The sequence below is a fragment of the Cinclus cinclus genome, chromosome 1 (assembly GCF_963662255.1).
Source record: "Cinclus cinclus chromosome 1, bCinCin1.1, whole genome shotgun sequence".
NCBI classification, from domain to species: Eukaryota; Metazoa; Chordata; class Aves; order Passeriformes; family Cinclidae; genus Cinclus; species Cinclus cinclus.
This window is the reverse complement of record NC_085046.1, coordinates 28,473,641-28,487,801: the sequence shown is the minus strand read 5'-3', so window position 1 is coordinate 28,487,801 and position 14,161 is coordinate 28,473,641. Positions and strand designations below refer to the sequence as shown.

At 38.3% G+C, this 14,161-nt stretch overlaps 1 protein-coding gene across 1 annotated transcript in view; it reads left to right on the top strand.

Annotated features, from left to right (window-relative positions):
* Positions 1-1,132: 1,132 nt before the first annotated feature.
* The window catches only part of AGMO (alkylglycerol monooxygenase), a 192,260-nt gene continuing 179,231 nt past the window's right edge, over positions 1,133-14,161 (top strand). Inside the window, exons 1-2 of the mRNA XM_062495363.1 lie at positions 1,133-1,515; positions 8,080-8,210. Coding sequence (XP_062351347.1) covers positions 1,177-1,515; positions 8,080-8,210 — 470 coding nt within the window. The 5' untranslated portion in view covers positions 1,133-1,176. The remainder of the gene's footprint in view (positions 1,516-8,079; positions 8,211-14,161) is intronic.

Genomic DNA, 14,161 nt, shown 5'->3' with positions numbered 1-14,161 from the left:
AAGAATTTCAGATTATCATAAATCACCAATGAAGTTGAGAACACTAGGATGCAATTTTAAAGTATTTAAATAAATTTAATATATTTTTACTTATAGTATTAGTATAAAGTATACATGTTAAGAGAGTGGCCAACTCTAAAAAGGCATCATCAATGTCCTTTTGCAATACTTCTGCTTTGCCCAGCTAAAACTAGAATATTTTATTGTTATTTCCAGTCATTTCCTGACACCAGTCTTTACAGCATTGTAACATTATTCAAACAGCAAAATATTAAGTTGACCTTCCATGCTGTTGCTTAAATGGCAACTTATTTAATGCAAACATCACAAATGTGTAACACTTCAGTTTTTTTAATGTCAATTTCTTTGCATGGCACTTTTCCTAAACAGAAACTTCAGCTGAAATCACCCAGCATAGTTCCTTTCTGAAACTTAAGGCCAATGCAAAGTAAAATGTTTTCAGTGAGGGTCAGAATTTAAATTGTGGTAAGATCTTTTACAGCAGGATTTGCAGTCCATTTCCTCTGCAAAGACTGTTAGTGGAACCACACATTTGAGATGAAGGGACTGTTGAGACATTGTGTCATTTTTTTTTTTTTGGCTAATCTATTCCAGCAGAAATCTTATTATTTGTACCAACACCAAGTATCAAGTGTGACTGACAAACATTTGACATGCTCCTCCAGACTGCTGTCTTGATGCACAAAGCCTGTCCTTACTTGCATTTCTAAAAGTAATTTTCTACAAGGATCTAGCATATATATCTTTTCACCATTTCTACTTCCCTAGTTTTAATTCCTTCATAATTGAATGCATAAAAGATGGCTTCCAGAGGCTACCTTAAATGCAGTGACGTTAACTGAAGCCGTATAAAATGGAGCCATGATAAGCCCTAAAATTAAAAACTTTTAATGGGAAGAATGCTGGACTAACCCATACATCTGAACAGGAGTCAACGAGCACACCTTGGCTTGTTCCTCAAAACCCATAACATTTTATTTTTATGGCAGTCCAAACCTCAGCAATAACTTCTATTTTTGAGTGGAAATCCGTCTAAAACTGAGAAAGAATGACTTGAGCTCTGCGGATTCTGAGGTTCTGATATTTTTGAGGGTGAGAAGGGAGCTGGGGTGCGCGAGAGCTTTCTCCCACCTCCCAGAAGTGGGCCAGGCAGAGATGACATGTAAAAAAAAAAACAAAACAAAGAGCCCCCAATGCAATCAAACCTCCAAACCGGCACGCCGCAGGGGAGCCGGGCACGGGAAGGTTTCTCCAAGGAGGCCCCTAAGGCCCGGGGCCCGTGGGGAGAGGCGGTGCGGGCGGTGCGGGGCGGTGCGCGCCTCCCGGGGAGCGCGGCGCGGCGGGAGCGGCGCGGCCGGGCGGGCCATGGGCGCTGAGACGGGCGGCCCGCGGGACACCGCGCCGGGCCAGCAGCTCCGCGCCCTCTTCTACGCGCTGCCCCCCGGAGAGAGCTCCTTCCGCACGGTGGAGGAGGTGCCCGACTACGTGGAGAAGGTGAGAGTCCCCTCCTTTCCCACCGTGGCTGCATCCTTCGCTCACCTGCGCCTGTTTTCAAAAGCCGCAGGCGCCTCGCAGGAACAACGTTCGCGTAAAGGGCGCCTTAGTTAAGATCAAACCTTCTCTCCTGAGCTTTCTGCCTCTAAGCTGCCAGTGTACTGTGCCCTCTATTTTCATGTGTTTAAATGATGATTTCTCCCGGTACCAAGAGTTTTCGGAGAATCACCCCAAATATCTGAGGGTTGGTGCTAAGGTTATATCCAGCAGCACGGATAAGATGAGCAGTGACAGCAAAGTGAACTGAGGGAACGGGGAAGCGTGATGCTGCGTTTGGCCGTTATGGTTCTTAAAGCAAGCAAAAAGTCAGGTCTCTCTGTGCCCTTAAGTTAAGCTCAGCCAAAGACAGAAAAATAAAAAGTTTCTAATTAAAATAAAAAATAAAGATTGTTTAAGAGAACTTAGAGCAAATATTTGTGTTGGGACAGCGCTGTGTCCTAAACATCCAAGGCAAGGGTACAGAGATCAAGGGTGAGAACTCCCTTGTCAGCAGGCAGCAGCATAGCCTTTCCTCCCCTCCCAGTTTTTTCACTTCCAAGAAGATACCTTTGCTCCCTTCTGTCCTACCTACCGCACGTGTCTTGATTGTCAGCTCCTTCTGAACCCAGATCAATGTCAGCTGTTCATTGAGACAGCACACAGACACTCTTTTGCCCTTGTCAAAGTAAATTCAGCCCAGCTTCAGTAGAGAGCTGAACTTTTTACATGGGTCTTGATAGCTCTGACTAGCTCCTGTGCCAGGTATACCTTGGACTGCTGTGCAGCAGCTGCTGGCAGACTGCAGCAGGGGTGTCATGGGCTGTGCAGAGCAGTGCAGCACTGTCAGCAGCTTCCTGGGAATTGTAGTATGCAGCAGTGCCTCGCTGAGGGATTTTATCAGCAAAGGTTGCCCTTTGCATAAGGTAAGCAGAAAGATGCTGCAAGACCAGCCTTGTGTGCAATGTTTGGTCAATAGACTGCTGTTCTCAGAGGTGTTTTGCAACTAAGCTATAGCATCATGATCAAGGATCATCTATGGTTTTGCCTAGTCAGCTGATCTCTCCCTCCAGCTCTCTCTACTACCTCAGTCTCTTTTACTAGTCCCACATTTCCAATGGATTATTACTCACTTTCTTGTCTGCAGCATACCTCAATATCCTTGGGCTTTCTTCTCCCATGTGCAGTATTCAGGTCAGACATTAGCCAAAGCTGGAATTTTTTCTACTAGGCACACAGCTGTAAGTCTGTGAAAGGATTCTTAATACTTTGAATTATGAAAGTGTCTGCAAGCTTCTACTGTTGAAGAGCAGTGTTGTGATAAGCTTGTAAAGGAATATATTCTCACAAAAAAAACAACACTTAAAAAAGATTTCCCATTACAGTTATACTTTGCTTAAATTCCTATCTTAGGTTAGCTGTGCTGGATTTCCCTGACTGTGCATTTGTTGCTAGAACAGATCTTTTGATGCTTGTCTAGGCGGGCATATAAAAGTTTTTTTTTTTTGTGGCATAACTGTTTTAACTGTTTGGCTTTGGTCTGAGCTTTGGCAGAGTTCATCCATCCTCTTTGGGGCATGTTTGTGGGCAGATGGCAGCTCTCTGCAGTCCCTCTCCAGCTGCTATTCTTGACTGTTTAGGGAGCAATTAGGCGAGCAGTATATCCATTGAATTCATCAGCAACAGATTTAATAGTGACCTGATGAGCATTTCAAGGAGGTCTTGAAATGCTAACTCCTTTAGTTGGTACAGATATAGAAGTGGATATCTGAGCTCAATTCAACACAGAACAAAAAAAATTCTAGTGCAGAACCGGTAACAAATGAAGGCCTCAGCTCAAATAATTAACTCGAAAACACAATAAGGATGATGTGTGTATGAAACAAACTACTGATTACATTAGTGTAGTGTCTCCTAAATAGTGTGGGATTATTTTTTATTTTTTAAATTTTTTTTCTTTTTTTTTTCTTTTTTTTTTCTTCTTTTTTTCTTTTCTGTGACACTCTAGTGGAATTTGCATCTCGGGTTTGTGATCTCTTGGGTATCAGATGGATGAAAGTACTTCTTGGACATTAGATTACATGGCTACAGCTGTGGGGGTATGCACCTTCCAACATTAGACAGGTGGCAGAACCTCCAATTTTACCCAAATATTCATGGGCTTAGTAGTCTGCAAAATTGAGCTGGTTGGCTTACAAAATCTAGGCACTTCACAGAAGTGGCACCTTTGAGCTAGAGTCACCTGTGCTGCTACATCTGGGAGGAAATGACATCAGTGGGTGAAGAAGCTCTGATTTTGAGAATAGCATGCTTAGCTTAACTTGTGCGGTGTACTTTCTGTCTCTGGTTATATTGGTTATACCATTTTCAAAACGAATGGTCCCTGCAGTGTTGCTCTGTATGTTGGCAGAGGTGTATGTAGAGGTCTCAAGTCTTGTTTAAAACATGAGCTGATCAGCAGCTACCAGTGACAAGTAGAAAAGCTCTGCAGCAGTACCCAGGAAAAGGTCACCCTTTCAACAAATCTCCAAAATTCTGGGAAAAGAGGTGTGAATCTTGGATAATCATGATAGAATTTATTTTTATAAGACTTTTTGTCATGTGGAATTAAAATCCCTTGATTTATCATTATTTCTGGGAAGTATGTCAATTTTCTTTCTCCAGGACAGGACATCCTGATTTTTAAAATCTATATTGGTGCTTGCCCATTCCTTTTAAGAACATCTTCTTGTAAGGTGTAAGGTTAGGCTTTGCATGCATGGGTTTTTTTTGGCTGGGTTTTTTATTCTTTCACAATGCACAGATGGGCAGGTGGAATGGTACTTTTTGTTTGCCAAACATAGTTTTCATGAACCATAAATTCACTTTGTACCTTGCTATGGTCTGAAATTATCACTTGTGCTCAGTGAAGACTTCCATGAGAGAAGAGAGAGTCCTTCTGCTGAGAACCCTAAAAATGAAAGCTTCAATAATCACTGTTTTCCTTTTTTATTTACTGTCTTGAGAACCTAAATAATAAGTTCACATTTAAATTCAATTCACATTTTAGGATTTGCTTCAAAATAATGAGGCACAGAATCTTCATATTTAGTTTTACTTGAAAGTTGGGATTCTTATATTATAAGGATCTGGGACTTTAAGAAAACAAAAACTGTTTCAAGAATTACAATAAAACTATGAATATATGCAGAATTTCAACCTAGAATATTATTCTTTGCAACAGCATAAAGTGAAAACTGATTTTTAAATGGTCCTTTGCGTTCTGTAGAGTTGGTTACTTAAAATGGAGCCCTCTTACACAGTACTCAGAGTAAGGCTTCCAAGTTATGGATCAGTTGTTCCGGTAAACCACAAGCTAATGCAAGTCTCCATTGAGTATTCCTGCTGTTGGGCGAAGAGAAAAAACCTGGAAACAGAGAGAGAGAGTAAAACATTTATGGACCAGAAGATGCCAAAAGGATCTGTCTTACGTATCTGACCTGTGATGCCAACAGTGGCTATTTCTTAGCTTTGTGCCATTTTGTTTGTAGGGACAACCCTTGAAAATAGTTGTAGATATAGCCATCCTCAATGGATTCCTTTAATGACTTCATTGTCCTTTTAACTTAAACAGAAAAAAACCCCAGGAAAATAAAAAAAGTACTGGTTAGGCTGGTGAGACTATTTCCTCTCTTTACTGTCTCCTTTTTTCCTAAATTACTTGCATTCTTCTGTTGCATTACATCTCATCCTTACACTATGGGCTGTTTGTGTCAGGGAATGCCTTTTCATTCTCCATGACAGTAGCTGTCATGGTCACATGAATAATACGTACTAGCCTTATCTGTGGGATAATTGATCCCACTGATCTGCTTTGGACCAATCTTAGTGTAGGTGTGTGAGAGAAATGTAGTAGTTTCTTAGATATATATAGAGTATGCCATAAATCTTTCCTTTTACAATCTCCTTGATGAGCAGGAGGTTAAGGATGTCTGAATGTTATCTGCCTTATTATGACACTCCCCATTTGTGAGTCAAAAAGTGGTGCCAAATGCTTGGCTATTTCACAGCTTCACAGTGGGAGAAAATATTTAATGAAGTCAATAAGACAGAAGTTATAATGCTGTACATTATTATGAAGTCAAGTGTTTCAACTGTTTGAGAGGATGCTAGGTAAAATGAATAATCACATGTAATACAGACATTGTACATTTCCTATTAACTGTTCATATTTCATGAATAAAGCACCTCACTTTCTCTCTTCTGAGCCCATTTTGTTTGCTCTGCAGCTTCTGCTGTACCATACCTTAAAACTGCTTGTAGTCTGTGTTAAAACTGTATCTTAATATTGTCATTAAGTATTTTGTAGTTTTCCTTATTGAACATCTCTTTTCACTGCTGGAGTTTACAGTTGTGATCATCAGCCTTTGTTTGCTAAGTTAGGAATCTGTTATTTGATTATATCAATTAGGACAAGTACATTAGAAGTCTTGTCTATTTAGAAATGAAGCAGCTATAGAGAGCAAAACAAGGAGTATTTATATTTTCCTAGAATGTCTCACTGATTTCAAATGGAAGGTTTTAGGGTTTCCTTTTTCTTTTATTATTCTCTTTTATAATATATTCTATTATTATATTATTTATTATTTATTCCAGATATTGAAAGATTTACCACATTGGTTTTCTTGGGTGGTGTTTAGACTTAATGCACAGATCTTCCCCTGCTTTCTAGTTTTTTATATCATGAGTTGGTGCCTATCGCAAACAGGCTTTTAGATGCCTAAAATGATGTTACAGAGTAAGCTAGGCACCTAAATTAAAAAGTGTCATGTTGATATTAATCTCTGTTCATCTGTTATTGTAACCTAACCCTGTACTGCTGAAGTTTCTGAACTTTCACATTTTCTAGACACTATAAATCTCTTGCTGTTTGCATGGTTTGAATCATCCAATTCTTCTTCGACTGAGCAATCTGGTCTATATCCATCTTAGTCTCTTTAGTGTCCCAGCATAGTAGGATTTCCCAGATCATATCTCACTTGGCAACAAAAATGAGCGCCCTCCAAAATGCAATGGCATTTCCAGAGACAGCATGCTTCTATTAAAATGTTGTATGGGCAGGAGCAGTCTCTCTTCCGAAGCAGTGCAGTTTGAAGGGTTCCAGGCAGTGAAGCTGTAGGTGTTTGCAGGTCATTTGAAGGGAGCAGAAGCAGCAGAAACCTTACAGGGAAAGCATGGCAATGTGGTGCCTCCAGACTGGTGCAGAACTGGTCTTGCATTTCACTTGCCATGCAAAACATGGTGGGAATTTTATGCCTTAATATAACCAAGAAGCAATTGTCTCTATGTCCCAAAGGTCACCTAAAAGGAAGGCTGTTGAAGGAACATTTGCATCCCAGAGATCTGGTAACTCCTTCCCATTTTCCTTGGCACAGGCCTCCTAGATTTTGGTGGTAATGGCTAAAACACTGCTACTGCCTAATTACTTCCATACATGAACTGCAAGAACTGTTAGTACTCCAGTGTCAGTAAAAAAAAAATAAAAAAAAATAAAAAAGCTCTACCACTTACTGTTACTCAAACCTTTTTCTTGTTTCCTGAGATGATAAAAAAACTTGAGAACAGGTCTGACAGTCTTTGATGATGAAAAATGTTGTTGTCACTCAAATGTTACCTGTCCTACCACCAGTTAGAGCCACACCTGTCACTAATGGGTGCTGTTGCTGTGCATTTTCACCTCACCAGTTGATCTGGGATAGAAGATGGACAGTGAAAACTGAATCTGGACTAAAGCAGTATTATGACTGAAAAATGTTTCAGTCTTGCTCATCATTATACTTTCCTGCAGAAAAGCAGAAAACTATATTGCAGTCAGTACAATCCCAAGGAAAAAGGGGAACACTGTATCATTGTCACTTGGCCTGGGAAGAGAGCAGGGTGTATGGCCCAAATTGGAAGGAGCTGCATCCTTCCAATATACTTGGTTCACTGATGAAAGCACGTACAGAAGAGCTGTTGTCTGCAGTGAAAATCATGGCAATAGAAATGCCAAGTAGAAAGAAACTCACTTTACTATATCTTTGAGATTATAGTGTTGGATGCCAACTTCAGTGGCTGAAAACACTCAAAAAACTTCGTACAGTATCAAATTCAAACCAGATTCTGTTCTGCTATGTGGTTGGAGGAGTCCACAAATATTGGTGCTCTCACTGATTTACTTAAATATGAGAAATATACATTTGGAAAGACTTTTGCATTTTGTTGTGATAATGTTTGAGTTTATGTGCAGAATATACAAAAAAAACATTGTGGGGGGAGGTTACTGCAATAGATTTATGCTGGTGTTGTCGATTAAATGGTAGCCTTGGTTGTTCTGATTTGTAAGGTCCGTGTGGAGCTTTATCACAGGAGTAGCTAATAAAGTGCCAGCCAATCTGAGAAACATCTCACTGCATAAAATGTGGTTAGGAACATGTTGTTAGGAAAATGTTGTTGTGTATCTAATTTTATTTTGTTGTGACTCTTTTTTTTTTCTTTAACTATTTTTAGAGTATTCCATTCTTCATTACTTTTATTGGGCTGGAGTTTGCTGTCAGCTGGATTCAGAAGCGTAAGCTGCCGGGTCGGATCAATGATGGCATAAGTTCTCTTTCCTTAGGTATTCTGTCCCGACTACCAGAGTAAGTATATGAATACAGTCTTGAGGTTGTTTGGGTTTTAATCACTAAGAAGGAAGAAAATAGAATTATGTATTGATGTTGTTATTGCTAGTCCAAAATGCTTAAACAAGGCATCTGAACCTTTATGGAATTAAATTTTAGTGATGTCTATAAAATCTTTCTAATCTGTGAGGCTGAATATGATTCTTGCAGGGTGTTGTCCAGCTCCAAATTACCAGTTTATCATCAATTATTTTAATTTTTATTGGGTCTTGCTATCACCTTTTGCTGTTTCTGGGACTTCACCTGACTTTGACTATATCTTATGTTAGACTAGATTTTAGAATCTGGGTTTTCTTTCATTAAAATACAGAAAGAAGATAACAAAATAAAAAACAACAAACCAGTATATTATTTTGTTAGCCTTTAAAAATAAAACTGTGTGTATAACTAGATTGGTAGAACTGTGAATATTCATGCGATCCAAAGTGCTTTGAGCACAGTCATAATCTTATGTTTGACTTCAATGGATTTTAATTCCTGAGAGACTTATTTCAAACACAATAATATAATTCACTTTCCAATGCAAAGGCTATAAGATTTACCTGAATTAGTTTGGTGAGCAAAGTTGTATTTTAAATAAATAGCCACTGTGAATTAACTGTGAATCACAGTGAAGAAATCCAGGAAATTCTTTACGTAAATTGCTCTATGTGTTTTCCATAAGCCTTAGTTACTTGTAAGTAATATTATGTTTTAGATATGTCTTTTCATGATATGAGCTTCCAGATGATAGATTATTTTACATCTTTTCAAATGGATTTACATTTCCATTTCCCATGTATGAATTTGCAGGTGACCATCAAATTGTATATAATCTCTTCATTATAAGAAGAAAAGTTTTTATTAATTGAGTTTGATTGTATGGTATATTTGCAAGTCTTTCAGTTATTCCCCCAGTTCTTTTTCAGAATCCTCTGCAGTTTTTCAGCCTTCTTAGTGTTGATGTCTCAAGTGCACTCCATATTTCAGAAATTACTACATCAGTGCCAAATAATGAAGTCATTTGTTCTCTATTTCTACTTGTTGTTCCTCCCTTTATATATCCCAGATCCTTTGAGCTGTCTTTCATCCCTGAATACTTTTTTGGACTCTGTGGCTTACATTCCTCATTCATAGGCAATATGTTCCTACATTTGGCCACATAGAAATACCTGGGTTGTACATTTGGTCCTCCTGAAGTAGCCTAAATCCATGAAAAGTAGTCTTTGTTACCTAGAGATCCCTGGTTTATGTCACTGCAAACTTTACTAGAAATATTTTCTTTAAATCCAGATTCTTGATCAAATACATTAAAAGAGCATAGCAACAACAACAACAACAAATTATCCATTCTGGCTAGTAGAACTCATTTTGTAAAATGTGTATATCACCCTCTTTGTAATCTGTTGATCATTTGCCATTTGTTTGATTTTTTAAGCTTTCTAATCAATGCAATCTTTGACAATGTTCATAAGGTACGAAGACAATTTCTGATAGATTGTTAATTGTCAGTATTAAATAACCTTGATGAAACCTTTTAAAGATGCACTCCTAAGCTCTTCAAGAATCTGAAAATGCGAGGCATGGGCTTTCAATATGAGAAATACTCAACCATAAATGTATGTCTTTAAACAAAGTTATGTCTAAGTTATTTCAGAATTTCGTGAAGTTATTTCTACAGCTAGTATACCTACATTCAAACCATTTTTAATGACTTGTGAGCATGATCTTGAAGGAGCAACATTCAACTTTTCAATATATTTTATGAATTAATTAAATATTTATCAACACTTTTGATTTGTGTGCAGCACACACAACCCTGATAATGGGTTACTGTGGTCTGCATGAAGCTAATATTGAAATAGAGCAAATGTCACTTCTTCAACTTAACCCAAATTTTTTAAACTTGACAGGCTTACCATGCTGCATATTTACTTTTATTCATCTGAAATATTCAGAACCGATTAACTTTAACAAAGGTCCTGAGATGCATGTAAAATAAGTTGGAATGATTTTGCAAAGTAATTTTGGCTTTTTTTTTTTTTTTTTAAGAATACTGAAACACTTGAGATACACTCATTCCTGGAAGAAATGCTTGCTAAGAAAACCAGTGTTGTGTGTGTGGAATGCACTTTGCAAGGTGCCGAGTACTTTTATTATTTTGGCACTCAGTCCTTTGCTGCAGAATTTGGCTTGCAGGCTGTGCAGTTTTCTATTGCAAGATTGTTTCAATTGAGTAAACCAAATGATCCTTAAGGACTCCAAAGTTTGCAGGGTCAGGCAAATCTCCAAGATCAGTACACCTATTTATTGTTACACCAGCACAAGAAGTCTCTTCCAGGCTGCTTGTGCAGCTCTCATGACTGGAAATACCAGACCCTCCTCAGCAGTTCTTTCCAAAGAAGAGTCCTGTAAAACCTTTAGCTTTTTGGCTGAATGTGAAAGAAGCAGGCAAAATACAGACTTCCTAAATTATTTAATCTCATGTTAGTTTTGCAATTCTAATGGTGACTGCTTAGTGTAATGCCTCTTTTATAAGTAAGTTGTGAATATAAGAAGTTGTGAATAACAGACTGGCGAAAAAGGCTTGAACTGAAAAAACAGAACTTTACCCTTCTGTCTTGTGCTTCCATAGTGTGAAAGAACTGGGTCAGATGAAAAAAGGGGAAAAAGTAGCACAAGCAAAAATCTGTTGCTAGGACTTCCAGTCTTTCCCTTTCAGGAAGAAAGAAGGTAGGGAAAGTTAACAGAAACTGCTAAAACAATATTTCAGCACAACCCACAGCATCAGGGGAAATAGTAGTGCAAATCATTAACAGCTGAAGGTTAGATTAACACACCATTGATTGTATCCTCTCCCAGGGACTAATTTTCATTTTCTCAACTAGCAGCAATGGTTTGCCACTTCCTTAAAAAAATCTGTGGTTGGGTCTAAAATGGTGGCTTCAGTCTAGTAGTTAAAATGAAGCTTCAAATGTGTCATTGCAAAGAGGTCTTTACATTTAATGAAAAAATTAGGAGATTAGGAGTCACTAACCATATTCAGCCTCTAAGTATTTTTTTCCATTTCACAGTCTGTATAACATAACTATTGCGTGTCTTGAGGGCAAACAGTATTTATTTAGTGTTTCATACTTCTGTTTCATACTTCTCAACTTTTTGTTGAGAAAGTGGAAATCATAAATTGTTGATACTTGTACGCCAAATGTTAAAAATGTAGGTGTAAGAGGAAAAGTCTAATCAGACAAGGCAACATTTTTGTTTTCAGGCTTATTAGGCTCAACAGCATGCAGTTGAATGGTTTGTGCATACATATCATCTCTTTTAAAGTAGCCCATACATTTCTTAAATATAATTTTCTCTGCATTAATGCATACTATGCATTCCTCTGCATGTGTAAATACTAAATTTTGCATGGAATGAAAATTAATTTGGGAGAAACTTGTATTACTAAGTTTACTCCCAGCATCCTAAATGTTGGTAAAAAAATTCTGAGAACTTTTATTTTAAATAAATAACTTCTCTAGCTAACCATTGCCAAGAGGCTTTAAATGCTGGTTTAAAAATATTCTCCCAGGAGAAAGTTTATTTTGGGTATGAATATCCATTTTACAAGTATGTGCATTATTTCATATTGACCCATTTCTTCTTTTAAAGCAGCAGAACATAAATCAAATCAAAAAGTGTTTGGGGGATAACTGAGGTAGGTATGTTTTCAAACTAGTTGGGAAAGTATTTGTTCTTTATGGTCATGCTCAATTGCCAGTTTTTAGTGTTCTGCTCTGTAACACAGTCATACAGTGTATGAGTGTGTATGTGTATAATGTCTGACACAGTTAGGTCAGTCAAATCTGCAATGAACTTCTCAATTTCTGAAGACAATAATAAAGTCTGTATACATTATTTACCTTAATTTTTTAATCAGAGGAAGTAGGATTTCTTTGAATTGGTGAACATGAGAATGGAATGAGTAAATGCTTTTTGATTAGTTCATGCTATTAAATATCTTAAGATATCTATCCATCAGCAGCAATTAAATCAAAGGATTACAAATACTGCTTCTACTGTAGACCAGTATATTTAGTTTTGTACATCATCTGGATTTTAAATAATCTTTTTTCAGAAGCTGGATTGAAGAGGCAATTTCATGCACATTTTAGACCAGCAATGTTCACAAATGAAGCACCTTTGATTGACTGATACTACTGGTTCCTTGTTCCTCCCTCTGTACTGTGTAGTTTCACCCCTCTTTGGCCACCTTCACCCCTCTTTGGCCACCCTCATCCCTCTTTGGCCAGCATCAGTGTTTGTGTTGCCCTGGGGTGAATTGGCTTGGGAAGCAGGTCCAGCACCTCGCCATCACATTAAACTGCATCAATTCTTCCTATGTCTGTGCTTGATCCTGTGCTAGAACAAGAAATGGGATTGGAAAAGAGCAGCCGGGGTTACAAGTGGACAAGAACCACTCAATGCTTTTGTAGTGTTACTGACTTATCTGCTCTATAACATATATAAAATTGCAATCTGAAACCAAATGTTCTCAGTTTTTAAGAGTAACAAAATGCAGAGCTGATTAGAATACACTCGCTTCAAGTTGGTGCAAGTTATCCACAACCTTGTGGAGCTAGAAGTGTCTTGAGAGAACAAAAAAAATTGCCTGCATAAATTTAACCATTTGAAGTATGTGCTGGTTTCCTGAAATATCTGTTAGATACATTGTACATGACTATAGAAAATTATAATCTCATAAATTACTGATTGCATTTCTTAGAAGAAAATTTGATACATGCAGTTTCTCATAAATTATATTTTTCACTTCAAGACTTATTAGGTACATTTTTTCTCCACATCTGTTTGACTAAGACTATGGACAGATGTTTGTTTAGAGCATGATCAGATGTGCTGCTTCTGGTCCAGCTGCTCCCTCAGATCTGCCAACATAACTGCACATTTAATTGCTCCCTAACCTGGTCCTGACAAAGTGATCTCGCTAAAAGCAGAAACAAAAGCCCCCCAAGAACTATAAAAGAGGTGTTTAAGCTCAGCTGCATTCATTTTGACAGAGCCAGGTCAGGGAGCAGCTATGCATGCAGTTACGGTGGCCGGTCTGAGGCAGTGATGAGCAGATGGGCCAAACTGGAAAGGTAGTCACTTAACCTGGGTAAATGGAAAGTGGAGCTGCTGTGCCATGCTATGCCCTTAAACCAACTGAACTTCTGGCTACTGCACTTCTGTCTTTCTTGTACTCACTTATGTAGTCCTCTCTTTCTCTTGTGATGGTTCAGGTGCTCATCTGATCCCAAGTGGAGTTATTTTAGTTCACTCTGAGCAAAAGGGTATTTGCTTTAGGCAGAGAGACAAACAAATTGTCTGGGAGTGGAAAAGGGGCAGCCAAGAGTTATCAGGCTTTAGATTTAGTGTCTGCAGAGCCTGCAGTCATGATCATGCCTACAGCAGCTAGTTATGGCAGTTTAAGGCACTGTCAATAAATATGTCCAAAAAATAGAATTTTAATAAGTACCAGGCCTGAAGAGACAGAATCTACTCACCTGCCTATTCATCCAGCTCTCTAGGTAGCACTAGGTAGTTACATAATTCACAAGAGCACCCTCCTGGCTTCCCTCTCCCACATACACTGCTGATTGTTCCCACATTTTGCCAAGGGTCACAGCCCTCACAGCTCTGTCAGAGGAACAGGTTTTGCATTAACTCACTAATCTTCTGTAGGTAAAGCAGTCACAGTAAGATAAACAATTTCAGTAGGGGGGTAGTGCTGTGCAGCAGGATCTGATAGGATTTTCAGCAGCCAAGCCTGACTCTGTAAGTGGATTTTGAAAATCAGTTCAATTAAACTCATGGTAGTAGCTATCTTACCTGAACAGTTTTTGTTTAATCTAATTAGTTTGTTGTTGTTGTTTTTTTTTTGTTGC